We start from the raw sequence: 26,742 nt of genomic DNA, 5'->3' as shown, positions 1-26,742 counted from the left end.
TAAATGTACTTTTAATTTGAGCGCTGCTAATTGCTGTGTACATGCGCACTGCGCTGGCTCAGTGAGCGCACTGGGCATTAGCGTAGGCGCCGGCGGCAGGGAGAGAGGCTGAAGCGGGGTCTGCGCGGAGCGGAGATGCTCGGTGGCTCCGCTCCTGCCGCTGCGGCTGCGACTCCGGCTCCGGCTCCAGCCGGGCTGGACTGGCCAGGGCAGCGCTGACGGGCCGGGCCGGCCCCGGGCTGACCGTAGCGTTGGGCTGGAGCCCTGGAAGGTGCACCTGGTGGGGCTGTGCTGCGGGGCTACCCGGGCCGAGCAGCGCTCCGAGGGGTCAGGGGAGGAGAACCGCAGCCCCGAGACAGGTTTGGCAATTTTCATCTCTCAGCTGAGCGCTGCTTCGCCTCTGCTCTCAGATGCTGTTTGCGTACTTTCTGTGCATCCCCCTTCCTCTCCTCTGATCTTCGAAAGTAATGTGGGTACCATAACTGGGGGGTCGGAAAAAATGCCTGTCCGCTGGGGATACTGTTGCGTAGTCTGAACGGGTTTCGGTCGGCTTTTGTTCTTGAAGATCTCTGTTGCTTTCTTTCTGTGAATGAGGTGCTGGAATGGTGGGGGACACTGAATCTACCAAAATGCTGCCTTTTAGCCACTGTTCAGTTGGAGTAAGACATTTTCAAAACAAATGAACTTGTTCAGCAAACTGGATTTTAGTTTTTACAAAATCAGTGTTAGAAACAGGAATAAAAACTGTTGTAACTGATAAGCAATGTGTCCTCCTAAGGAAGAAAACCTTTCCTTTACTTTCAGTATATTTCGGGAACTCTCATGCAGTTTACAAGTAGCAAGAACATTAATTTGTTTGTGATATAGTTTGTTACAATCACTTCTCAGATGTTAATTCAGCAACAAAGAATATGCACTTTTTTACACTTTGAGTTTGCATATTATGTAGTCGCAAAAACCCCTAGATAACACTTTTTTACAAGTTTCTATTTGTTTTCAGAGTTGACCCTGTAATAAACTGAACAGAAGCTTGGGAAGTTCTCTAGGAATGTCATTCAAACATTTTTCTGCTTGCTTACCTTTAAAGTTTAATGGATAGAAAGGAGAAAGTAACACAGATGTGCTTTATTCTTTTGCTTGCCACGGGGTATGAGCTCATTTACATCTTTCTTCTCCCAAATGAGATAGATATGTGGGAAGTAGTGAAGCTGATAAATTGAAAGTGTTACTTAATTTTGAATTGCCCAATTGAAGTTTTAGGCCAGATTGTTTTGCCTTCCTAGAGAGCCGGACCACCTTTTGTCTCTCTTTGATTTTAGCTGAAATTGCAAGTACTCAGAACTAGCAAAATTCAGCCTGGCCCCAAACACAGAAGCACTCTGAAATAGTCCTGACATGTGAAGGATTTCCCAGTGGCTGTAGAAGCAATCTTCAAAATCAGCTGTTGTACATTAAATAGAAAAAAAAAAAAAGAGGGAACTCCTTTATTAAGTTAAACCACCTCTTGCTGGTTTTTATTGTCCTGGGATTCCAGCCTCTCACATCCCTTAATGGGCAGCAGCTTTCTAGCTACCACTAGGAAGTTGTCTAGTCTCTCTGATTTTGCATATACAGTAGCAAACTATTTGGGTTTAAAATGGAAAGATGAGCTTGTGAAAGCATTTGTTTTCCCCAGTGGAAATTCCCTTGAGATTGCTGCGTGAGTGGCACGGAAATGCTGCTGGCCCCTCAAGAGGAAGCAGCCTTCATCAGCCTGTCAGTCAGCTCCTGCTTAGAGTGACCAAGTCCTCATTAACATACCTTCCTTAACCCCCTCTGACTGGCCATCCAAAAGATAGGTGAAAAGTGATTATATTGCATCGCTGCAAACTTTTCGGGATATAAATGGCAAAATAGGTACTACAGGAGCAGTATGTTGGATGGGTTTGTGCTAGAGCAGCAGTGAAGGGCTCTGTGTATCTTCAGGTTGTGTATGAACTCAGTTAAAATGTCCTCCAGAGACCTTACTTGCTTCCCTCCTTCCCATCCTCTCTCTTCTAACCGCTCTTCCTCCTGCTGCCAGTTTTGATAGCAGGGAAAATAGCTCTAGATTTCCCTTCTCATTTGTCCCTCCTGTGACTGCTTCATTATACACTGGGGGACACCTTGGAAAGCTTGGCTTAGTCTGTTTGCAAAGCAGAAGGCTAAACCAGGCCAACACAGCTGAAATTTGGTGCCAAAATGTTCACATGCACGCAAACCACAGAGGCAGCTCATGCCCTTTCAGGGTATCCTCTGGCTTGCCCTGCCTTCGCAGGGTTTCCATGTGTAGGTAAGTGCCCATTTCTGTGCTGGAGATGGAAAAGGTCACATGACTATTGGTCATGCTTTCTCATCTTGGTGTAAGGACAAATGGAAAGAGAGATTCCCACACTTTTATAATTTTCAGTATATGTTTGAGAGGCTATTCACTTTTGCATGCTCTGCTTTAAATACTCTAAAGTGAATGTGTTTTTTGAGGGAAGTGGTGATTTTTTGGAAATCACTGAGCATCTTTCCTCTGATAACTGAAACTTCTTTGTATCTTAAAATATTCCCTCTTCAGAGAATGGCTTCTCATATCAGCTGTCATTGCTAAGCAGGATTTTTACAGTTCCCAGTTTGCTAAATTTATTACATTTCAAATGTAGTCATGAAGTTCATTATCCTTCAGAAGTCAAGAAATTGTTTATTGACTGCTATTTGTAATTTCTTTTGAAAATGTGAACAAGAACTAATGACTAATTTTAGCTAAGGTCTTACTGCTGTTACTACTTCTACCATTTACAAATAAAATAAATCCTGTCTAAAATCCAGTAATGCCCAATGGAGCTTTCCTGTTATGAAGCAGTGTCTTCCAAAAAGATGAAAATATTATGGAGTCTTGCTCTGTTCTGAGACACTGTAAAAATGATACTGTGGGGTTTCTTCTTTGTATCTCAGTGATTGCACTTGACATGTAGACATAAACCAGGAAAAACAATGTATGGTTTTAAGTGAAGTCAGTAGTTTTATTGATGCAATGAATGACCAGTCTTAAAGAGAATCTTAAACCACCCTAATGGCCAACCAGAAAAGTCCAGCAAGAAGCCCTTCAACCACTGCATTTCTCACTGGAGGGAGGAGATACAGCCATCCATGTCCTCTGTCTCCTGTCCTTCAGCGCAGTCTCAGGGACTCACTTGCAGCAGACCAAAGCCCTGCCTGTGATGGACACCACTTCTCAATGTACCCAATATGCTGGTTTACAAACTGTCTCTATGCTTAACCCAGAACTGTCTCTTAAAAATACATTGACAGGATACCTGGACTTTCTGGCAGCTGGCATGTGGTGGCTAAGGGTGGGCAAGAAAAAAAGGTATACTTTAAGGAAGAATTACCATCCAAACCTGAAGGAGTGATGAGCCTCAGCCTGAGGAAGGCAGTCAGAACTAGTAGGACAAAGCACAGGAATATAACCATAGTAAAAGAAAGGAAGGTTGATTAATTCATAGCTTGTAGAAGGGAAGGGGAAGCAGAAAGACCTTGTGCAATGAAATACTTCAGCACCAAACCCAAAGGAAGGAGGAGAGGGAGGACCCATACACTCCTGCCTTTCTCCTTGCTGCCTTCTTCCAGCACACCGTTCATGAAAGATGTTAAAACTAATTCCATAGTTGGTCTTCTTCCACTCCAGTCCCTGCTTTCTCTGCAAGCTGAGATTGCTTGTTGAAAGTCTTCAGGCTCCTACTTCCTTGGAATGGCTGCCGACAGACCGCTCTCTTGCTGCCCTGGCGCTGCCTGGTGTGGCTGTGAACAGCTAAGGCTGTGGAGGGATGCAGGAGATGCACCTCCCTATGCAGCATGGACCATGTGAGGTTGCATCCGTGGCTTCTGTAGTCCAGCGTCCTGTGCCATTCCAGTCAAGCATCCTTCTTTATGGTTCATAATCAGGGAACAGCATTGTTCTTGGGGTGTTTGGTTTTAGCTGAGGCAGTCAACAGTTCGCACATAGTCATATGTAAGGGTTCACTACTTCATTTATCCAGTACACTGTATGTGATCATCTTGAGTATTGTACAGCTATGGGGCACCTGTTCTTCAAATACTGTGGGGAGGACAAATAGTAAGAGGGAGGGACCACCAGTACCTTCACAGCAACAAAAGACCATGTATTCAGGGAATGACTTGGGCTGTAGGCTTTGATGTGATGCTTGTGGTAACCTGTGGGGGAACACAGACTTCATCAGTGCTGTCCACAGAGGAGCAGGCAGTGTGGTCCCTCTCTCCACAGGGAACTGGGGCACATCTGCATGCTGGGGTCTGGATGCCAAACCCTGAGATTCTTACTGATGAGTACAGGTTATCTGATTGTATCCAAACATTTCTTCCCAGCACTAAAAAAGCCACAAACAAAGACAGCAAATACAGGGACTGGGCTGGGGCTACCGAATGTTTGGTTTGTCAGTGTTTTGGCTGTATATAGCCCCATGTTTCATTATTAAAGGTTTTGATTTTGACCCTGAATGCAGGTGCTTTCAACCTCTTGCCAATCTAGAGTGTAGCTGCTCTGGCTAACACATTGATGACACACATGCTGGGAGTCTGAGGGGCTTTTAGTGTTCCACTGAAGTGGTTCTGCATTACTTGGCAAACATTAGCAGCAGCAGTCAGATGAGAAGCCTGGTAGTAAATCTGCTGTGAGGGTCAAGAGGGGACAACCTCACCCTGCAGTCCTACTGAAATTCCAGTTTAATCACTGAGGTATGGAAGTTGTACAAGAAGGAAAAGCAGGAGCAAGCTTCAACTCAGCTTTATTTTAGTGTTTAGGAGTAACACTGAAAAGGTGTAGATTTTGGTAATTCCTTTGATAATTAACGCACAGATTTGTGTGCTGCTTTCCCATCTATTCCCCGTGGAACCAGATTTTAGAAGCAGTTCCCTTAGACATGGAAAACAGAAATATTGTCAAGTATATTCTCTGAAAGTTCACTTGTCAAATGTAAGATAGTGTCGTTTCACCACGTTGAAGCTGAGGCAGAATAAAATGATGCATGTTGCACGTTGCTTCCTACCTTGCTTAGCACAGACATGTTAGGAAATTCACTTCCATGTATTGGCACAGTTACAGTGCTTTGTTTTCCCAGAGGGGCCAGGCCAGTTACGCCCCACTGCTAGCTCTCCTGCAAAGCAGTGACAGGGCTAATGTGCTTTCTTCTCCTGTTACTCAGTCTCATGACTGGCATTTTTTTGTCCTAGTTTAACAGATATTTGTGGGTTTTTTCAGTGTCTTTCTTGGCAGTATTCCCCAGTAGACTCTCAGGTAATCATGTGGGGCCATGTGTTGCCAGTGAATCATTTTGCACTCTGCAAGCAGTCTGGCTGGCATGTATCACCTGGAACAACTGCTGGGTGCAACTGCTGGGTGAAAATCACACGTGCATGCCTAGGAATTAAAAATCATAGGCAGTTTTCTAAGCATCTCTAGATAGGCTTTTGAGTGTGGGACAAGGGAAGCTGGAAGCTTTCTATTATTTTCATTACTTTGGGAGATGGGTCATTAGAGCACCACTAGGTTAAGGTATATGTGCTGTAGTGGCAAGTAATATTTTGTGGAAGGGTACATATTGTTCCTTAAAAATGTAGCCTGGGGGAAATGGGGAAGAGTTCTTGGCAGAAACATTTGATCTAAACAGTGTGATAGAGCAACCAGGGAATATATGGCATGCCAATAAATTTCCTTCTTCAGTGTGAAAAGTGCATGCTTTGTGAGTGACAGTGGGTCTTTTTTATATTTTGATATTCTAACTTGACCCATAATGAAGCATCCACCAGTAGGCTTTTTTAGTCCTTTCCAAAGAGATGCCAAAACTAAAGAGGTTTTTTTTTTGTTTTTTTTGAAGAATAATCTGTGACCCACCAAAAGGTTGGATGTAAGGTTTTTTCTCTCTCCCACTGGTTCCTACTATTCTCTTACTCCCACACTCTATCCGACTCTTGTTTTCAAATGCATTCTTCAGCCTTCTCCTTCCCTACCTACTGCATCCTGTGCTCTGCTTGCTGACTTCCTTTTCTTTTCTTACAGCTTTTCTTTCCAATTCCTTTTTGTTCTGGTCCCCAAGGAACAAGGAGTGAAACATTAACAGTTGCTGGAATACCAAGTTAATACCACTGTTTATGAGTTCAGAGTTCAGGTGAGGGCTTCATGGGACATCCTTTGTGTATGACATTGTGTCCTGGAGCCCTTTGCACTGCACCATTGCTGAGGGAGCAGAGAAGAATGTGTATCTGTGCTTCACCTGCTACTATCTACAGTCCATCATTTAAGATAAAAATACCGATAAAAGCTGATCCTTGCTAAGATACAGATGTTCCAGTTATTGCAAGTTAGTTAACAGGCATAAATTGCTCTGCTATAATCACTTTAATGTGTGTCTCATTTATAAAAAAGAAGCTGCAAAACTTCAGACATAGAGTAAGCAAAGCAAGTGGATTTGAATGATCACACGTCTTAATAGGGGATATGGGAGTTCTAAGTACTATAACAGTGGTTTGGAAAATGTAATTTCACAGTAAATTCAGAGTGTGTACTGGTGTCTTTCTCAGTTGGAGTGCTGCTTTTGCAATAAGGCTCTTAGCTTGGTAGAAGATACATCCCTGTGTTATCTGTACCTCTTTGTCAATGGAGGGTCACCATCCTCAGAAATCCATGCTTACAAGTTCGGGAACTTCCTGTGCTGATGTCAACATATCCTGAATATACGTTACAGGCATAAAATACTTGTCTTACTAATCATTTCTCCATGTTGCATGGGTAACATGGGAAAATGTAGGTCTCTATTATAATCTTTCTGGAGGAAACACTTATTTTGTGTATAGCGAGCTTTTATAGTGCCTGACAATACAGACCATACAGAGAAGAGCATTTTCCACATGAGGTTAGCTGCAGTTTGTATGTTTAATTAGTCTGATCCTTGCAGTTCACAAAATCTACTAAATGAAAGTGTGTCTGGAAGAAAAAACATAAAAGGACTGTGCTAGCAAATTTATCTTCCTGTTAATTTTGTATGCCTGTGATGCCCAGATAGTTACCAGTTATGTGCTATTGCAATCTTCTGTCCTGCTGGTTTATTTGCAGCCAGGATTGGTCCGCTTATGTGTGGCTGCATATAGCTATTACTTTTCATCTTTTATCTTATTTTGCACATTTTTCTATTTGCAAGACATAAGGAGGAATCCACCTTGTAAAAGATGTTTTATATAAATGGATTGGTAAGTAGCTAATACCTGTCCTGTTGGGATATTATGTACTTCTACCAACACCATCCTAACAGAGAAATAAATGTAAAGAAATTAAAACTGGATGTATTTTTTATCTATACATGTATAAAATTTCACTGTGTTTCAGATTTCTAGATGATTTTATATATTTTTCATTTAAGTTTTGTAGTTTAAAATAATTGGTTTTGGAATGTAACTGTAGTAGGTAGTTATACTGCGATTTCTTGAAAGACTACTTGAAATAGAAGCTAAAATGAAGGTGACTTTAAAAATGGAGAAATATACACCCGCATACACATATACATATATATATAAATACATATATATATATAAATACATATATACATATACATACATATATATATATATATATATATTAGTTTAATACATCTCTTCTAATTTGTTTTAGGTTGAAGAAACTTCTTGAGCAGGAGAAGATCTATCAAGCCCGGAAGGAGAAGGAACATACAAAGAGAATCAATAAACTAAGAGAAGAACTGGTGAAGCTCAAATCATTTGCACTCATGCTGGTGGATGAAAGACAAATGCATATTGAACAACTTGGTCAACAAAGCCAGAAAATACAGGACTTAACCCAAAGGCTAAAGGAAGAAGAAGAAAATCTTAAAATTATTAGTGCAAAAACTAAAGAAGATGGGCAAAAACTGATGAAGTTAGAGGCAGAACTTGAACACAAAGCATCATCATTTTCTCAAGAACATGAGGAGATGACTGCTAAACTGGCTAATCAAGAGTCACATAATAGACAGCTAAGGCTTAAGGTAGTGGGGTTGACTCACAGAATAGAGGAGCTGGAAGAAACTAACAAAAATCTTCAAAAAGCTGAGGAGGAACTGCAGGAACTAAGAGATAAAATAGCAAAAGGGGAATGTGGGAACTCTAGCTTAATGGCAGAAGTGGAAAACCTCCGCAAGCGTGTGCTTGAAATGGAGGGTAAAGATGAAGAGATCACAAAAACTGAATCCCAGTGCAAAGAGCTGAAAAATAAACTGCAAGAGGAGGAGCACCATAGTAAAGAGTTGAAACTTGAAGTGGAAAAACTGCAGAAAAGAATGTCAGAACTAGAGAAGCTGGAAGAGGCTTTCAGTAAAAGTAAGTCTGAATGTACTCAGCTACACTTAAACTTGGAGAAAGAAAAGAATTTGACTAAGGATTTGATACATGAGTTGGAAGTGGTGAAGACTCGAGTGAAGGACCTTGAGACATCAGAAAGCAAGTTGGAAAAGGCTGAAATAAGTTTAAAAGATGATCTTACAAAGCTGAAGTCATTTACTGTAATGTTGGTTGATGAACGAAAAAATATGATGGAAAAAATAAAACAGGAGGAAAAAAAGGTTGAGGGTCTAAATAAGAATTTTAAAGTTGAACAAGGGAAAGTTATGGATGTAACAGAGAAATTGATAGAGGAAAGTAAGAAATTTTTGAAACTGAAATCTGAAATGGAGGAAAAAGTGTCTAGTTTGACAAAGGAAAGGGATGAGTTAATTGGCAAATTGAGAAGTGAAGAAGAAAAATCCTCTCAACTAAGCTGTAGAGTTGACCTGTTAAAGAAAAGAATTGATGGTATGGAGGAAGTAGAAAGAGAAATTACAAGAGGTCGAACCAGGAAGGGACCTGAGCATGGTTGTCATGAGGACAACAAGATTAAGGAACTCACCATTGAAATTGAAAGGCTGAAAAAACGTCTCAAACAATTGGAAGTGGTGGAAGGAGATTTGATGAAGACAGAAGATGAATATGATCAGCTAGAGCAGAAATTTAGGACTGAGCAGGATAAAGCTAACTTTCTTTCTCAACAGTTGGAGGAGATGAAACTCCAGATTGCCAAAACTAAAGCCATAGAAAAAGGTGAAGTGGTGAGCCAGGAGGCAGAGCTGAGGCACATGTATCGTCTCGAAGAGGCCAAAAGCAGAGATTTGAAAGCAGAAGTTCAAGCTCTTAAGGAAAAAATCCATGAGCTGATGAACAAAGAAGACCAGCTTTCTCAGCTCCAAGTTGATTATTCAGTTCTGCAGCAAAGGTTTATGGAAGAAGAAAACAAAAACAAGAGCATGGGGCAGGAAGTTCTGAACCTAACAAGAGAGCTGGAGCTTTCTAAGCGTTACAGCCGTGCTCTGAGGCCCAGCATGAACGGACGAAGAATGGTTGATGTCCCTGTGACATCCACTGGCGTGCAGACAGATGCTGTAAGCAATGAAGCAGCAGAAGAAGAAACTCCAGCAGTGTTTATAAGGAAATCCTTCCAGGAGGAGAATCATATCATGAGCAATCTGCGACAGGTAGGTCTGAAAAAACACATGGAGCGTTCTTCAGTGCTTGAGAGATATCCTCCAGCTGCAAATGAACTTGCTATGAGGAAATCTTGGATACCATGGATGAAAAAGAGAGAAACTGGGGCTCAGGCAACTACTGATAAAGGAGCCCGGACCCAGAATAGTCCAGCACATCCCGGAGAGGTTGTCCTTTCACCAAAGCAGGGTCAACCGCTTCATATTCGGGTGACACCAGACCATGAGAACAGCACAGCAACTTTGGAGATAACCAGTCCAACTGCAGAGGAATTTTTTTCAAGTACCACTGTCATTCCTACTTTGGGAAATCAGAAGCCACGAATAACCATCATTCCCTCTCCAAATGTTATGCCACATAAAGGAAAAGGAAGTGAAAGTCCCATGGGCACAGATCGTTCCATATCTCCAGTCACTATAACAACATTCTCCAGGGAAAAGTCCCCAGAGGGAGGGAGAGCACCCTTTGCCGACAGACCTACATCACCAATTCAGATTATGACAGTATCAACATCTGCAGCACCGGCAGAAATCTCTGTCTCTCCACAGTCACAAGATATGACCATGGGAAGGGCTGTCTTCAAAGTAACACCAGAAAAACAAACTGTCCCGACTCCAATCCGCAAGTACAATGCCAATGCCAACATTATTACAACAGAAGACAATAAAATCCACATCCACTTAGGTTCCCAGTTTAAACGTTCTCCCAGTGCTGCACCCGATGCTGCGAGCCCTGTGATAACAGTCAGACCAATGAACATAGCAGCAGAGAAAGAAGTTGTGACCGGTACCGTCCTTCGATCCCCTCGGAACAGCCTGTCCTCGCGACCCACAGCGAGCAAGGTGACAAGTACTATCACCATAACGCCTGTTACAACGTCTTCTACACGAGGAACACAATCAGTGGTAAGTGGCCTAGTCTCATGATGTAGCCTTCATGGTAAGGAGAAGGGCAACTGTAGTTTGGGTTTGAGATGCCAGCAGGGAAAATGACTGGGGTGAGGAGAAACTCTTGACTTCCCTACATGTGTTTCAGATAGGAGCTTAAATACAAAATCAGAATTTGCCCAATTCATATATGTGTGTACCTGTGTTAGATGCTGATACACTTTGGGAGTTATCTTCCAAAGCAGTACTTTTCAGAGAAAGTCCCTTCAAAGTTCCTTTCAAATTATTTTCATAATGGCAATCCAGTAAAATTGCAGAGACAAAGGGACAAATAATGATGGAGATGACAGAGTAGGAAACTATTTTTATTTTTGGTGAGTGCAATTTCTGACTTTTGAAAATATTCTCCATGGTTTTTTGCCCAGCTGGTGAGTCGTTAGACTCTGATTATGCAGGCTGGTGTTTCTTTGGTATAATCCCATTATAGTTATAATTCAGTTAATGGCTGCTATAATACTGAACTCTAAACAAAAAAGTAAGCAGTTGTGTTATCATTGCTTACAGCTCCAAGCCTCTTTCAGACAGGGCTTTTTCTATTCCTCTGAACTTCTGCAAGTGCTGTATTACAATAGTGCTTCCTCTAACATACTGTCTTCTGCTTTGGGTTTCTGTGGTGGTACCCCAGTTTGTTTTTCCTGCTTAAATCAGCCTCTCACCTCTGTCATTAACCTCAGTGGGCGGTATATATGGATAGTCCCCACCCTGGTTTATTACTGCATACAGTTTTGTGTTGCTTTAGTTGGAAATACCCTGGGAAAGAAGAATTTAACCAAAATAGAAAACCATCAGAACTGTATTAGTCCAAAAACTTATTTAACCAGACAGAGTGTGCAACAGATGCTTAGGGGAAGATTATTTTAAGTGGGTAAACACACAATGATGTCTTTGTCAGTGTCTGTTCCCAGTTTTTGGCAATAGGTAGTTATTTCTTTCTGAACCAGGGCCTGCAGCAACATCTTTGTCTTTAACAGACTGTGGTGGAGCTTTCTTCTATTTATTCTTTTAATTGCTTTTTGAACTCGTTTATACTGTTGTTTCCACAACATCAGGGGGGCAGTGAATTCAGTTGTGGGTTTTGGGAAAAGTGCTCTTTTGTTTAATACCTTTTATGCAATACCTTCCTTGGTTACAGCTCTTTCTTGTATCTTGACAAATATTGAATAGTCATCCCCTGTTCTTTGTCTGTGCAGCTCAGGAGTTTGCAGACCCCTGCAACATGCCTCTTCAGCCATCTCTTTCTAAGCTGAAATGTTGAAGTGTGTTTAAGATAGACTTCCACACTTTTGGAGAGAGGCTGCCATTCCCATTTAAGCCTTCTGACTTTAAGACAACTTGCATTCATCATACAGATCTGTTTGGGATTGGACATGTGGAGAGAGACACAGCAACTGTTCATTTTTTTTAAAGTCTTGAATTAATTAATTTACAAACTCCTTTGTCTCTCGGAAGCTTGGAAAACTTGTTTTTAAGCTTTTCTTTTTAACTTCATGTCTGTCTCTACTGTGATGATGCACTGAACCATGGCAGACAAAATTTTTTTGTTTTGTTTTCTTCTGGCTAAAAAATGGCTTCTTTCTTCACTTTATCCTCTCTGATTTGGAATGTAAGGAAAATAGTTCAACCAGAAGATTTACTTTATCTTATTCTTCCCTCTGCTTTTTAACGTCCCTAGTCATATAAGCAGGCAACTTTGAACAAGCCCAAATGTGCCTTTTCCTCCCCAGCCTCCCGAAAAAAAACCCGAAAAAAACCCCAAAAAATTCAAAAACCAAATCCCAGACAAGTTGCATGTTCCCCATCTGTTTTTCAAATGACAACTTTACAAACACATTTCAATACTCCTAGTCAGAAAAAACAAGTTTCTGACCATTTACTCAGTAAACCTAGAGGAAACCAACATTGATACAGTTTTGATGGTTTAAGTTAATAAAGTCAAAAAAGACAAACTGATACTCAACTGCTTTCTTTAGATCACTGGGTTTCATTTTTGTCTTAACTCTCCTCATACAAGATGCTTTGTACAATGTACTATTGCAGTGTCAAGCTACAAAGGAGAAAAGAGTTCTGAAAGTCCTAGCTCTCATCTGTTCTTATAACAGACTTGCAGTTACTGTTTTCCTCTTTGAAAACACTTAGCTTTTCCAATTTGAATTTACAGAGTTATCTTCAGTACTGCAGGTGCACACACGGTACTTTTAAAGGTTCAGTCTGAACTGTGGTGTCTCCCTGCATCGGTGAGTCCAAAACTGGAGTCTGTGATTTCATTATGGACCCTCATGATTTTGAATCCCATGAATCCCATGGATTAAGAGGCATTCTGGTTGTGCTGATTTTGCTGATATGCACTCTAGAGTATCTAGAGATCCAAGTCCTCTTCTGAGTCCACAACAGTTTTGATCTAGTTAAAATTAGACCCTGGTCTAAAGAAAGACACAGGCATCTGAAGGAGAACTTGGGAAATTTTTGAGCACTTGGTCAGAGAATAAAAGAAGGCACTGGTCAGTGATAGTATCTGCACTGGTACCTGGACTCACTGGACACAAATGTTTTGGAAGCGCTTCATGTTGTGCCCGCTGGACAAGCCCAGGTCTGGTCCACTGAGCCAACCAGGGGTCTCCATAGCAGGAACTGATGTGATGGAGCCTGTTTGACCAGTTGGACTGAATTCTGCATTTCACAGACCCATCATTGCTTTGATAAAAAAAAAAGATCCAAACCCTAAGATGGTAATTGCCTTTTTCTATGGCAGCCTATAGATTTTGACAGTTCCCACAGAAGCGGAAAAAAGGGGGGTTGGTTCTCCCTAGCTTGATTAGAGTAAAACCCATTCTCAGGGAAGTATTTGGACTGGCCTAGCAGACCTAGGACATGGGTGTTTTATTGTTACAGGTGGACCACACAGGATATGGGAACCAAAATGAGCCTGCAGCTGTAGCCTGGGTGCTAGTCTTGCCTTAGCACATTGGCCCAAATTCCTGTTCCTAAGATAGTTCATATAGTTTACAGTAAAAATTCCACAGAATAAAAGAAAATATTCTTCATGAAAAAAAACAACCAAAAAACAATGGTGGTGCCTATATCCTGTTTTTTGATTTAGGCCTTACATTTGGTTGTAGCAATGCTGGTGAATTTGGATCTTCTTTGGCTACCGGGATGGGTGTCAGTCCTATAATCACTTAATCCCTGTGTTCCCCACCTCCTACAAGCCTGGCATCAGTGCCAGCTCTTTATGCTGTCAGAGTACACAGTGACTTCAGTGCCATACAAATCTGCAGGGATCAGAGGGAATCCTGGCTGCAGCAGAGCCAGCGTAGTGGCACAGCACCAACCACGTGGAGCATCCTGTGCCCAGGGCAGGAAGGCACAGCTGAGCGGCTCTTGGGTGCCAGAGCGAACTGGACACATGTTTACACAGCTATTTGGGCAGCATTTAGTCTGAGGTGGGCATTTACATGTAGTTCTTTGCAGGTGTCCCATGTGTGCTCTGAGCAACTGCTAGAGCTGCTGGAGATGCAGGCTGGGTCAGCTCTCTTCCCTGTATGGGGTGTGTGGTGCTGGCCGCCTGCCCTGTGGCAGCTGACACACATGCACGAGGCTGGCAGGTTTAACAGGAGCCTGTGCCTTTCTGCAGTGGCAGCTGATGGGATACCTCAGATGGCACAGGATGCCTCAGTATGGGCAACTGAGTCAGTCTGCATTCCTCAGTCCACTCATCAGTGCTGAGGCAAGGCAAGCTTCAGTGTGAGCTCAATTGCCCCATGGGCTCCACTGACTGTATTGACTAGATCTCAAGTCTTACCCTTTCAGGATTCAGTTGCCTAAACATACTTTATTAGTGCTATTTTAAGTGCTGTTAAATAACCTACCTAACTCCCAGCTGCTTTATCAGAGGTTGGAGGTCTCCTTGGGTCCTCAGTCTTATCTACCAGCTCTGTGCGCATAGCTTGAGTAGCCCAGGGCATCTCAAATTGCAGTAGGTGTCTGTCAGTCACTGAACTGAACCGTTTCTGTCCAGGGCAAGCTGGGCCCTGATCTGATCGGGAACAAATGCTGAAAATCACCCTTGTTAAAATATTCCAGAAGTCAACGTGTGCATGAAAGAACTCTTTCTGTGTGTCAGTAGAATGAACTAAGCAAGCTCTCTTATAAACTAGTCAGACACGCTAAATGTTCTGTGAATTGAAATTGCCTTTTTTTTCTTTAATGGGACCGTACAGCCTTACTTCAACTTCACAGGTCAATACACCTGCCACTGTCGGCAGTGAGGGCTGCCGATGAACCGCAGCAGCTTAGCAGCTGTGTGTATTCATCTCACCCTCAGTAATATCTTCAGTAACCTCACTCGGGACCCTGTGCTGTTCCAGCACCACGTAATGCGTTGCCAGCCCTGAGCCAGCCCACATCACTCAGTGTCCCGCAGGGTCACATCTTGGGCACTCCATTCAAGTTGCGTAAGAGTTCCTTTCTGGCTGGAGCCGCATTCCCGGTTTAAGAAGGCAGCAGCCTACAAACAGGGCTGGAAGGAATGGCCTAGAGCTGGGTTCTTGGAAGACATTACAAAGAGAAAGTCCTGTGGGTTCTCTGCCATAGGAGAGTGTCCTCTGCTTGCCTGCCCTGTCATGCACCCAAGGGGACTGTTGGCTGGAGAGGCACCTTTGTGCCATTTCACTTGGCAAACACAAAATGCTTTTGCAGCTACGTGTGAGGAAAGCAACTAAGAAATTTAAAGCAAGTTAGAGTTCTTTTCAAAGTGCTTTTGAGTGATTTAGGCTTGAAATGTGTAACTTGAAAGCGCCCAAATCCTTAGTTAATAATTTACATGTGAATAAAGCTGAAGAAATGCCTGAGATTCCAGCTACTCCATTTGATTGCCTCATGTTTACACACTGTGGAACTCTTTCAGGCAGTACAAGATGTTTGTCATTTGGGTTCCCTGGGATGTTGACATCTTTTCCAAGGCTGATGGAATGCATTTGCATGTTTTGCCCTACAGAATTGTATGGGCCTAACTTGTTTTGACATCTACATGTGAGTTCCATATTAGCCTTTACACTGCTATTGTAAATGTTGCTTTTAGTTATTGAAAATGGCTTCCTTCCTGTCAGGCAGACAGCATTCAAGTTTTCCAATTGTTTTTGTTTGTTTTTTTTAGTGTTTTTTTTTGAGTGTACACATGGGGTTTTGAACTGTTCTTAGAAGATTAAGGAATGGTTTTCCTTTGCATACCCAGGATGCAGACAGAAAGCTCTTATGCAACTGGCTGAAAAACTTTTGAGAGAAAAGTGCTCCTTTCTTGGGCATTCTTAAGAGCATTTTTAAGTAAATATGCAAACACATTTTGCAGCTGACACAATCCCCTAATCCAATATATTTCAGTAGTTTAGTTTTATTTTGCTTGTGTGTCATAAGTTGCAGGGTTTAGCAATTTAGCAGATGGGTCTAGCTAGAATTCCAGGATCTTAGGAGAATCGTTCTCTTTTGTGAGATCAAAGTCTTAATCCATTATCTGAACAGAAAACAGTCACATATGAAATTCCGCCAAGACAGTGAAGTGATCACTATTAACATTTGTGTCTGTATTGCGCACTGCAGAGATAAAGCCCATTTTTCTTTCAAAATTGTCATGTTTATAAGTATTCTCTTTAGGTCATGGTTCATATGGGATAGCTTCTAATTTTGACCTTGCAGAGTACGTGCATCATTATCTGGCCAACACAGACAGAATATAGTTTATGGCCCTTTTGAATATTTTTATCCTATCCAAGTCCTCCTTGTGTGTTTACATGGTGGGATTCAGTTTCTTAAGTGTATGAATTGATTGCAATTTCCAGGCTATGGGATAGCCCTGGCCTGGCATCTGGCTGGGGCTCCAGAATGGCATGTGAGCCATGTTGGGTCTGTCAGCCCCAGGCCAATCACTTAGGCCATTTTTGGTTTTTTTCTTCTAATTCTGAAATACTCACACTTGAGGATAATTGTGCTTGGTAGGCTGTTGTCCAGGGCAGCAGACTGGCAGAGACAATAAAATGACCATGTCCATACTGCCTTGAGGTATCCCTGGAAATCTGTGTTGGCTGCTTCACCCTCACCAGAGTTCATCAAATTGTGGCTAAGGCTAGAGGGGGAGTACCTTTTCCCACATCCTTTCTACGACAGCCACAGGAAAAGGAAATCCGAGTCTTGCTCTGTCTGTCTCTCTCAGTGCCCTGCTCTTCCCAGTGCAGAAATAAGTGGCCCCAGCCATGCCCCAGTATATGTTTGGAAGTAAAATTCAATATTATCTATAATTCTGAGCAATTGTGCCCTAGCTCTGAAAATATGGCATTTACCCTGAGTTCAGCATTAGCCTCACAGGGCTTTACTGTTTTGAGAACCCTTGCTAATCTCTGCATATGATGCTAACATTGGACCTGTCTGACAGCTAAGCCAGCATTCTGGTATCCTCTAAGGATACCACTGTGTTATGCTGTGGAATAGGAGGTTTGCAACTATTCCCATTCCTGTGACATCTTGATCCAAAACACTGGACTTTAGATCTGGGAAACTCATTTGATCTCAACTGTACCTTCAGCCACACTCTAGCAGTATGTGCAATGGCCAGATTCCAAATGTGAACTTTACTTTGCTTATAGGTATGATTTGGGATAGTGTTGCATGAGAGATAAATGAAGAACCATGGAAAAGTACAAGGTAAGCATATATGAGAAGAAAAAGTCCTCCATTCATGACATTTTTCTCTCTCTTTCGCAGACAGGACAGGATGGGTCATCCCCGAGACCTGCACCCACCCGCATTCCTGTGTCAAAAGGTATGAAAGCAGGAAAGCCAGTAGTGGCAGCCCAAGGAGCAGGAAATGTGACAAAATTCGAGCCTCGTGCCGAGACTCAGTCTATGAAAATAGAACTGAAGAAATCTTCAGCCAGCAGCTCTGCCTCCCTGGGTGGGGGTCAGGGCTGATGGCGGTGGCTCAGGGGGTACGTTCTGCAGGTTTTACTGCTACCATGGAGGTCAAGCCCCCTGTCTGTATAGTTGCTCACATTTGCCTGTACTAACAAAGTCCTGTAGCTGTCACTTACAAAAAACTAATAAGTGTGTGCACTGACTACTTAAGTAACAACCTTTTGTTTTCTTACTCAAGTTTAAAAAAGGGAAAAAAAAGCCATCAAAAAGGCAGTTGTTGTATACCAGGAAGATTTTTAGTCTAGTAAGTGAGAATGGAGCAACTGCACTATGTTATTAATCTAGTTCAGGAATTCTTAAATATAGACTTGATCATTTTTAAAAAGATCAAAGGAAGTTTGGTCACTTTTACTGATTGTCTTCCACCTTAATGGACCACTCTCCACCTTTGCTACTGCATGGGACACTTTCCTTCCTGCCTGTGATTACATCATTGAATGCCACTTGGCCTAGGGAAGCAATGCCAGGAGGCAGTGCACTTGAGGTCCTGAAAGCCCGTACCTCAGGTGTTGGGAGGGAGGGGAAGAGAGAAAGGATGGGGACTGTGCAACCCACCTGCTCTCTGGGAACCTCCCACCTAAGTCAGCATTTCTCGGTGGTGAGCTGCTTTCTTAAGATAGCTGCAGAAATCAGGCATAGGGATGTAGCATGATGTTTGGCAGCAGCAATATTAAGCACCAATTTAATTCTTCCAGAGGGGATTAACACTTGTAGACAGTACCTAAAACCAAGTCCCTGACTTTCACACGCTGGGATACTGCCAGTTCAGGGCTCAGATGAAGGCATGTGAGCCAAAAGGTGTTTAGTCTTCAGCAAAAGCTTGAGAAACACTGATCTGGCTAAAATCAATACAGTCCATTTGTGCCTGCCTCAAAGACCACTAAAAGGCTATGAAGCAAGTCACTTCATTGCCCTGACTAGGTTTTCAGCTTTCCTTGTTGGGGTCTTATGTTTAAACCTTAGTTGTCAAGCATCCTTAGGTCTTAGAGGGGAAGTCAGCACAGACTGCTGGTTGGGAGGAATTGCCATCTAAAGGCACAGCTCAGGTACAGAGAGGGAAAGAGAGAGGGTTTGGTAAGGAAGTTATTTTCAGTTTTCAGTTCTTTAAAATATTTTGTCAGAAATACAGACTGCCTCACAATACCATGGCAATTCATCATTTTTCCTTTAATCTTTGTGATTTCCTCATTTACATGTTTGCATTTTTTAAGCATGTTTTAAGGAATTCTTCCAGCATGGAAATAGTGTGAATGTCAATGATTGTTATGATTGTTTATTTAAAAACAGCAAAGTTATTAAAGGACGTTTTCATAAAGCAATCAATTTCCACAGAAGAAAGTCACAACCAAAAGAAATGGAGCTAAGCAGACTGATAAGTGATGTGTTTGTATAATGCTCCAACCATCTCAGCAAGCTGTGAAGGACCCAGTGGTTAAAACTGCTTTCAGAAAGCAAGGTGGGAGTATCACAAGTAAATAATAAATACAATTCAGAGAAAGGAAAATGCTTCAGTGGGTGAAATATGAAATGGCTTTCTGTCTGGGAGAAGAGATTTGATGGAAGAATGTCACAGAAGATCAACAAAATTATATTCAACCAATGTTCTTTTCAGACTGTGCTTTTCACTGCTTTCCAGTTTAAGATCCAGATATAGCAATTAACTGACCATAAAGCTGGCATTTTGTTATTCATTTGAAGGCCATTTTTTCTTTGCTACATCAAAAAACAAGGTTTCATTTTTTTATATGTATAGCACCTACAATACCTGTTAATTTTAAGGTTCTGGTTCCTAGGACATTCAAAAATCAGATTAATATTAGTAGCATTTTTCCTAACACCCTACTTCCAGTATTTCAGATAAAACTTGGAAATTAGAATTAGCAAGCAATGTGAGTTACTATTTCAGAAATACATAAGATGCTCTCAAGTAATTCTTACCACTTGAAAGCCTCAGTATGTCAACAAATTGTTGCTGAGATCTTACTTTTCTTGTTGTAACAGACTTTTTAGCAGATGTTTGAAGAAAACATATTTTTAAGAGCTTTTTTCTGGATAGTCACTCTAAATACTGGCACTGAAGCAAGTCTTAAGGTCAAAACAGTCATTTAAATGATATTGCGAACATGAGCCCCAAACTAATGTGTCTTGATACAATGATGAACTACAGCTGTCTTAAGCGTTCTTTAAGTCAAAGAAACTTAGTTCCTTAGTTAACTGTGCTACACTCAAGGCAATCTTCTGTGCCTGCCTGTGTTTGAAAAATTTGGTTTTGTTTGAGGTATAAGAAATTTACTCACCTAAAGAAACAAGCCACCCTCACAGTACCTGAAATCCAGGGCATACAAACTGGTACAGCTAGAGCCAGAAGTGCAGGCACAAGCGGAGGATTGCTCCTGTGGAGTCAGTAGGATTTGATGAGGCAGATTTGAGAAATTCCAGACAGGTCAGACTGAGGATCCTGTTACTTTTCCCACCGGCATCACAACAAAAAGAAACTTTTGCTCCGCAACAGAAGCCTAAAGAGGTGGAATCAGGCAGCTGGTTTAATTGTTAGCTAAAAATAGGTATTTAGTCATAACTTTTAAAATGTATTTTAATTGACCCAATATTTGTCTCTTAAAGGCAGAGAAGGGTAAGATGAAGAAAAAAGAAAGCCTATAGTTCAAAAGTCTTAAAATTTGAAGTGTAACTGTCTGTATTATATTGGAATTTCCTCTAAATCTGAAGACTGTTATGTTTAGTGACAACATTAAGTTTCTCCATTCAGTAGGTCAGCTCCAGAAGGCAGTTTAAGCAACCAAGTCTAAAGACAGTGCCTAAGCCCCAGAGGCATCTTGAAGATCTTCCTGATGTTCCTCCACTGCCCTTGTCAAGTCAGTGTTCCTGTTGTGACTTTAATCTAGCACTGCAGCCTCTGAACCTCACCAAGATCCATAATGCAGGTATTCTTGTATTTCCTCAAAGGGCTTCTAAGTCAAGCCACAATTTCATGGTTACTTAAAGTCAGGATGTAGTCCCACACTGTTCTGAAAAGCAGTAGTCCTGTCTTTGTCACCTCCAGCCAAGGAGGTACTCACTCAGTCACTCAACATGTGGTTGTCCCTCAACCTGGCGCAAATGTTTGAACTTAACTGGGGAACTGATCTGAATTAAAGGGAATCTGGCAAAAAAGGCTAGCTTCAACTAGCTTAGTTCCTGGCTCTTAGGCCAGAAAAAGAAGGAAGGAAGGTACAGGAAACCAGTGGCTGTTTTAAAATGTGTGTGGAATCATGAATGCCTCCTAGCAGATCAAATACCACAGAAATGCAGCAGTGGTGCTGCTTATTTTAAAAAGCTTTTGATTGAACTTCTTTTCAAATGTAGGAGACAGGTCCCCCTTCTCACCAATATCTGAGAAAACTCAAACCCACATCAGCTGCAGGCAGGTTCACCAGTGGCACTGACAGACAGCTGAGGGGGAAGAAGGTGGCATTCTTATTCCCGTCTGTAAAGGCTGTGCTGTTCTGCTTGGAGTGCTTCAGTATTCACTGAGCAGAAACAAGAGCATGGTTGAGTGGTCAGGATATTGAACTCGGAGGAGGGAGCCCTCCTGTTTTCATGTCCCTGTTCCAAAGGCTGCCTTTGAGCCTGGCTTTTTGTGAAATAAAAGCTTATAAGATGAAGTGTCTGTGTTTATCCATCCCTCCATCTGTCCTTCCCTGATGAATAACACTGAACACATCAACCAATTTCAAAACCAAACCTAGCACAGCAGTAGGGGTCTCCAGAACAAGAAGTTCTTCTAGTTCAATGAAAAGGATGGCAGAGAAGAGGAGCAAGTTCATAGCAGTGCCCCACTGTGCAGAAGAGTGGAGCATGAGCTCATCTTCCTACAGCATCAAAGAATGAACACAGGAGAGTGTCAGAAGTACCACAAGGACAAGCATTGTTCAAACCTCAGATTTTACAAGGCACCAAAGAATCAAACTGATACACCAATCCACGGGAAAATAGTAGGGCCTTCATTTACAGGGCTTTTGTGTATTCTGCGTTACTGGATTATAATGCTGAAAACAAGCCTTTCTAAGTGATCATGTGGAATCACTCATCCTCATACTTCCTCTCTCTTACCTTTTTCTCTGTCATTTTGTTTGGTTTTTTTTTAATGAAATGGATTTTAATTGCAGTAGGAAAATACACTTAACTCAGGGTCATATTGATAGTTACAATGCTTTGTCAGGAAACTAAGGTGGCTGAGAACCAGTCTAGCAATTTTAGTTGTACTCAATGTCAGCTGGAGAGATACTCTGTTTTGGCTGACAGCCTGGCCAAATAAACAGTTGTGATAACTCAAGCTGACCAGTGGAAACATATGGCTTAGGACAGCAGTAAGGTGGAAAGGGAGAAAAGCAAGGAAAATGCCAACCCACTCATGAACAGCACACGTGGACTGAGAAGGTGCACCCTCAGTTCTCCACGTGATCTCTCCGATTTTAAATCTAGTTCCTAGTAAGTTTCCTGCTGTGTTTCCTAGGTTAGATCACCTCACTGGAATTACTGCTACATATGAGTACTGCTGATGTAGTCATTAGCAGATCAGTACACTTGAGTAAGTGTGACTAAAAATGAAGGAGCACAGAGCTTCGACCCTCATGCCTGGGGGATGTCTCTCAACATCAGTAAACATGATAAGTAAATGGTAGAAAAACAGATTTTGATTTATTTTTCCCACATGTTATCCTTTTGTGACACCTATTAGTGTGATTTTTCAAAAATCAAACACTACTTTGTGATTCTTCTGAATATACCCATAGAATATGCATGTCACTGTATTTAAACCTCAAATCACTTATGTCACATAGTAATTATCATCACATGGGTAATCCCTAAAGCCACATTAATATGTTGGTTCATGCCAACTGGATGGCAAGTCATAGGTCACCACCTGAAATACACTACTTATGTTCAAAAACTTGCTCAATATTTACATGAATATTCAGTAATTCAGATCAGATGTGGAAAAGCATATCTTTAAAGAGAGTAAGCTACTGTCTTGCTGGGCTTCAGGTACTTGGCACAAACCGCAACAGTCAGGACAATTTTCAGACCAATTATATGTTTCTATCACACATCAGTGGCTGATTTCATTGAGTTCCTTTGAAACGTGTAGTTTGCTGGCAGGTGTTTCTGTGAGCTCATCTTTCAACTTGTTTTCATTTAGGGAAATGGTTTTCTTCCCTATGTCAGTGTGAGTTATCCTTGTTTCCTCAATTTTGCCTGAGCTCTCTTAGGCAAAACTAAATGCCACATTTCTCATTATAGATGTTAATTTTACTTTGAATCTTACTCCCTACATACTGCTCTTAACTTGGCTTTTTTATGAAAATACCACCAGAGTTAACTACTGTGAGGTGCAGAGCTATCAGCTCTGGGAGTCAGGTGTGAAACTCTCAGGTGTGAATTGTTCTCCAAACAAAAAAAATCTCTTTGGGATATTTTAAAAATAGAAATACTGATGTATGATTCTTTTCTGTTGCTTGGGCGTGCGCTGACTGTGGCACATACATTTTTGTATTATCTGGTGTTACTTGTTTGTATATTTTGTAAGAAGAAATTAAACTTTGTATGTTAAAACGTGAGTTTATGTGCTTCATTATATGAGCTGGTATCCTGATGTGTTTCCTCGAGAAGTTCTGATTTACATCAGTGAGACTGAAAGCAGAATTAGCTGTTTCACATTAACTTAATTTTCTTTTCCTGTCATTAAAATAAATTGTTTGTTCAAGTTAATTCATAGCTCCTTGAAATATTCACATCTATAACCCTAGAAAAAATTATGTAATCATATCCTTCAGATATGATCATTTTCCTACAGAGATTGGTCCAAAAGAACTCTTACAAAATCTGCCATTCTCTAATTATAGCTTAATAACTGCTCAGACACCCCTGTCAGTAACTACAGACTCTGTGTTTATAATATATATGTTTATATATATGTAAACATTTCAAATACGAACAACCAATGAACAAACCTTGAGCATGTGTTCTCTACATGTGTGAGAAATTAATACTAGTGTAAATTATTTTTTTTGTTTCTCCTACTCTTTTATGCACAATTGCTATATTGGGCCTGTAGCAGGAAGACGGATAGAGAAACCTACTGTCATTCAGTGACTGAGCCTTAACAAGGAGTGTGGTATTTTTCTGCTACTCATGTAGTTTTTAAAATTTTGTGTCTAAACTCCGTATTAATATATAACGTGCATAGTGAATATTAAGAAAATGGTTTCATATAGAGTTCACGTGACTCTCATTGACATTAAGGGAAGAATTTGCCTGAGATTACAAGCTGATATTACGTAAATGCAGCTTTTCACATAATATTCCACAAGAGCTTCAAGTTAGAACAACACTGGTTATAAGGTAAAATCCTACAGTAGTCTGTGGTTCTCTCACATTCACTGCTCAGATTTGGTAGAACTGATATACGTATCTTGTTGAAAATTATTTTTTAAATGATAAATTGTTTGGAAAATAAATGCTTTCAGTTTGGGAAGTTCTATTATTTCATTTGCCTTAATGTATTTCTTGGATGTCACCTCAGCCCTGCTTTTCTGATAGATGTCTCCTTTTCATGCATGAAAAGCAGTACTGTGATCTGCCATCTAGTGGCAAAATTCTGTCACAGAGTGAGAGTTAGAGGACATGGAAAATACTTTCGTTTCTTCTAATAATGTAACTTAATCATCTTGCAAATATTAGTTAGGAAGCAAACAAAGGCAGAAGTCAATAAAAGTGGAAAAGGCAATAATGATATGATTAGTTTGATTTCTTGGGTCACGTAAATTAAATCCTCAGACTATTAAGAAGGGAAGGAATCTTAAGAAAAATAATTTCAATTAAGAAAATTAGTATTTCTGAAAATGTATTATTATGTATTTTAGTTAGCATTGGTACAGTTACAGTATTTGAAATGCGTAACACACCTTTTCAGAGAAAAATGTCATTGATAGCTAAATTCTTATATTAAAAAAGTTGTAAGAGCCACCTATATAGACAGAAGAACAGGTCAGTAGTACTTCAGCAGAGCCCAGGAATTAATCAGGATCAGAAACCTTCTATATTACACATAGGATGAAGTTAAATCCAGCCTTTTGAAGAAAATGCCAACACTTAGTTTTGCATGCTGTGGCTGAAATTTATCCTCGTTCAGGGCAGTAGCAAAATTCTAGAAGACTTGCTGAATAAATCCAGCATAGGTTTCTAAGCCAAGTTTAAATAGAAACAGTGAGAAATGGCCCTGTACCACTTCTTCATCTCCATTGCAGAATTGCCACCAGATTTATGATGGATTTGCTTAGACAGGATACAAGACACCGAACTCCAACTGGAACTTTAGTGTCCCTGTGGTTTAATACATTCACATGTATTACTCTTTTTTCCCTAAGGACAACCCAATGACAGCCTTAAATTGAAGTGTAAGCCAAGGGTCTTTGGGCCCTTGACAGGTACTAATTTAGTTTCCCTCTGTAGCATCAGCCAGGACACTTTTATCAAGCAGTGATAGGAGAGTAAGTCTGCGCGACATCATTATAATAAATGCTGAGTGCTGCCATTGTAATTGTACTTTAAAGTAACTTGCAATGCGTTTGCAGTTTCATAAACCCAAATGTTTTGCTCTCTTTTCTTTTAGAGAGTGTCATCATTCACCAGTTACGCATGAACTCTAGATGAGTTACGGCCCTGCTAGAGCTCTGTGTGCACTGCCCTCCGCGCCCATGGATGGATCACTGTAAAGCTCTCTGCCATCAACAGCAGGGTCACTTGTGCTACTGACTATTCATGGAAGCATTACTGCTTCCATTAGATTTTATATTATTTTTCTTGGTAGAGCTTTAAAAATGAAGGGCCTTGCTAGCATTTTGAAAGTACTTAGTTAGAGAGAGAGAAGCAGTCTTTCTGCCACCTGAATTTCACTTTTATTTGCAAAGCCTAAGGCATATGCTTGATTTTGTTTGATATTTGCCATATAATTTATTTTTATAATACACTTTGTAAAGTAACTGTCCAAAAGTTGCAATTCCTGTTGCTCATAGCACATTTATTTGTAGAATACATTGTCAAATTTGCAATTTGATATTTTTGTAATACGGAGTATGTAAAGAAAGGAAAATGTAACTACAAAGTTTTGAGTTTAAATGGAAAAGTATTCAGCACATTTTTTTTTCTTGCCACCATGAGATTCTGTGAGACTAAATACTCTGAAGACTGCTGTATGGAATTTGTACTATTGCAGAATATTTCTTGCACTGTGTGATGGTTTGGCATAAAATTAGGTATTAAAGTCCAATGCCTTGAAATACATCCAGATTTGCTCATTTTAAACAATGTAAGCCAGTTTTTAAAGCTGTGATTTTTATCTATGTAAAGTATGTTTTTACTTCTGCCTGTACCAAAAAGGTTGATTTTCATTACAGTGTAACTAATAAATTTTCATGACTATGCAAATGTAATCAAGTGTTTGCATTTTAACTCTAGTTTCTTAAGGTTGGTAGTACTCATCTATGTATTTTTTATGGGGACAGAATTACAGTCTTGGAAGTTCCTTATTCTAACTTGTGTCTCATATGTTGTCACAGTGTTGTAGAGTAAAACTGATCCATAGAAACCTAGAATAGTTTGGGTTAAAAGTACCTTAAAGATCATCTAGTTCCAGACTCCCTGCTGTGGGCAGGGATTCCTTCCACTAGACCAGGCTGCTCAGAGCCCCACCCGATGTGGCCTTGAACACCTCCAGGGATGGGGCAACCTTAACTTCCCTGGGCAACCTCTTACAATGCCTCATCACCCTCACAGTAAAGAATTTCTTCCTAACCTATTGTCTTTCAACTTGAAACCATTCCTCCATGTCCTGTCACTACATGCTCTTGTAAATAGTCTCTCTCCATCTTTCTTGTAGGCTTGGAAATTTAGGAGAGGCATCAATCATCAAGCCCTTAATGACTTAATTGTTTCTAACCTTGTGCTTCACAGCACTGGCAAAGGTGTTTCACTGGTACTGTCAAAATCTTCACTCCTGGACTAGCAGGACTGTAAAAATTAGACATTATGCCCTCCACCACACACTGAAGGGCTCCTTGTACCCTTGTGGCTGTAGTTTCTCAAATAGCCTCCTGAGAGTTCTGTAGCAGCTATAATTAAGATGATTTTTGAATGAATTATATATAAAGCTACATACAACCCAATCAGGGTCTTTTTTTTTCTTGAT

The 26,742-nt window shown here is 40.9% G+C and overlaps 1 protein-coding gene across 9 annotated transcripts in view; it reads left to right on the top strand.

The window, feature by feature from the left end:
- The window catches only part of FILIP1 (filamin A interacting protein 1), a 105,837-nt gene extending 79,856 nt beyond the window's left edge, over nucleotides 1-25,981 (top strand). For 5 of the 9 annotated variants that reach the window (XM_071548627.1, XM_071548625.1, XM_071548628.1 and 2 more), the window contains 2 exons: nucleotides 7,688-10,493; nucleotides 17,286-25,154. In XM_071548627.1, the coding sequence (XP_071404728.1) occupies nucleotides 7,688-10,493; nucleotides 17,286-17,492 (3,013 nt within the window). In that variant the 3' untranslated portion in view covers nucleotides 17,493-25,154. The other 4 variants (XM_071548626.1, XM_071548630.1, XM_071548632.1 and 1 more) reach the window with 4 other exon arrangements.
- Nucleotides 25,982-26,742: the final 761 nt, after the last annotated feature.

The sequence above is a fragment of the Pithys albifrons genome, chromosome 2, assembly GCF_047495875.1.
Source record: "Pithys albifrons albifrons isolate INPA30051 chromosome 2, PitAlb_v1, whole genome shotgun sequence".
Lineage (NCBI taxonomy): Eukaryota > Metazoa > Chordata > Aves > Passeriformes > Thamnophilidae > Pithys > Pithys albifrons.
The sequence above is the reverse complement of the archived record's forward strand: the minus strand, read 5'-3'. Positions and strand labels throughout refer to the sequence as shown.